This window comes from Lynx rufus, unplaced genomic scaffold (genome assembly GCF_022079265.1).
Source record: "Lynx rufus isolate CCGP_SWC_20201006 ecotype Redwood Valley unplaced genomic scaffold, mLynRuf1.p SCAF_9, whole genome shotgun sequence".
Classification (NCBI taxonomy): domain Eukaryota; kingdom Metazoa; phylum Chordata; class Mammalia; order Carnivora; family Felidae; genus Lynx; species Lynx rufus.
This window is the reverse complement of record NW_025814897.1, coordinates 7,936,931-7,938,221: the sequence shown is the minus strand read 5'-3', so window position 1 is coordinate 7,938,221 and position 1,291 is coordinate 7,936,931. Positions and strand designations below refer to the sequence as shown.

Sequence of the window (1,291 nt, the reverse complement as noted above, 5' to 3'; positions counted from 1 at the left end):
TCTTCCGAGACTTTCCTTGCCCAATATTTACAAATACCGCACAGTGCCTCGGCGGAGGAGAAACAGAGTGAGGGGAGGGCAGATACGGAAAGAAGGAAGAGGGAAGAGAAGCCAGAGAAAAGTGGGAGGGGAAGGACGGAGGGGGATAAAAGCAAGGAAGGCCAAGATGCTGGACATGAGGGAGAGGAGAGGAGAGAGGGGCTCAACAATCAAGACAGTACCACCGTTTGCAAAAGGCCCTCGCCAGCTGTGTCCAAACAGGAGGAGGCCGCGTGTGCTCCTTGCGGACTGGGGGCCGGTGGTGGAGGAGGAGGAGGAGCGCGGGGACCCTGGCACGGGAGGCCGGGGGCCGAAGACGAAGAGGAGGCGTCGGAGGGGGCGCAGAAGGCGAAGTCCCGGGGCTGCCTCTCCAGCCGGGTTTCTTTGGCAGGGGCGGGGGCCTGGCCGCTCGCCGCTGGGGGCAGCCCCCGGCCGCCGCGGTTGCTGCTGCAGTGATCCCGCTCGTACTCCTCCTGAGCCCTCTGCATCTTCCGCTTCTTCATCCTCCGCTTGTGGATGTGGAAGGTGGAGAGGGACAGCACGATGAGGCAGAAGATGAGGGTGACCAGGACAATCAGCACCAGCGTGGACGAGAAGGACTGGAAGAGCTGCTGTCCCACCTGCGTGATGCAGGTGCCGCCGCCGCCGCTGCCGCCTGCACCCGGGCCACGGGCGCTCGCGTTGCCGCCGCCGCCGCTGGCGTTGGGGGAGGCAAAGGTCCGGTTGAGGAGACACGGCGGCAGCGCCAGCCTCAGCTCCTTGGGCGCCCTGGCACTCATCGGCACTGGGCGGGGAGGGGCCGGGCCCACCACACTTCCTCTCCCGGGCACACCGTTCCCACCAGCCAGGAGGAAGACGGAGCCCACGCCACCCCAAACTACTCCCTGGTGCGGGAGAGGATGACGCGCGAGCCAAGGGCCGAGGGGGCCACCGCGGGCGGGCGAGCGAGCCGGCCGGGAGGCGAGCGAGCCGGCCGGGAGGCGAGCGGCGCGCAGGAGATCCTCTCCGGCCCCGCCTGGAACGCGAGTCCGCGCGCCCTTTTCCTTTCCCAAGGCACCAGGCTGCAAAGAGAACAGGCTGAGTTAGGACCCCGGCCGCTGCCCGGGGCCGTGCGGAGGGCCGGGAGGCTCCGCCAGCCCCGCAGAGCGCCCGCCCCCCCCCCCCCCCGGGCACGCTGCCCCAGCGGGGCGCCGCCCGCCGTCCCCACGGCCCGCGGACCCCGGCCCGCCCGCCCCCCGACCGCGCACCCGAG

General features: G+C 70.0%; 1 protein-coding gene across 1 annotated transcript; it reads right to left on the bottom strand.

Annotated features, from left to right (window-relative positions):
• Positions 1–209: 209 nt before the first annotated feature.
• Positions 210–818, bottom strand: CUNH11orf87 (chromosome unknown C11orf87 homolog). The gene has a single exon (XM_047070690.1). The coding sequence runs from the start codon at positions 816–818 to the stop codon at positions 210–212; it is 609 nt and encodes a 202-aa protein (XP_046926646.1).
• Positions 819–1,291: the final 473 nt, after the last annotated feature.

Bases quoted from the DNA above. Each gene is read 5' to 3' on its own strand.
- CUNH11orf87 (XM_047070690.1), bottom strand. From the start codon at position 818: ATGAGTGCCAGGGCGCCCAAGGAGCTGAGGCTGGCGCTGCCGCCGTGT.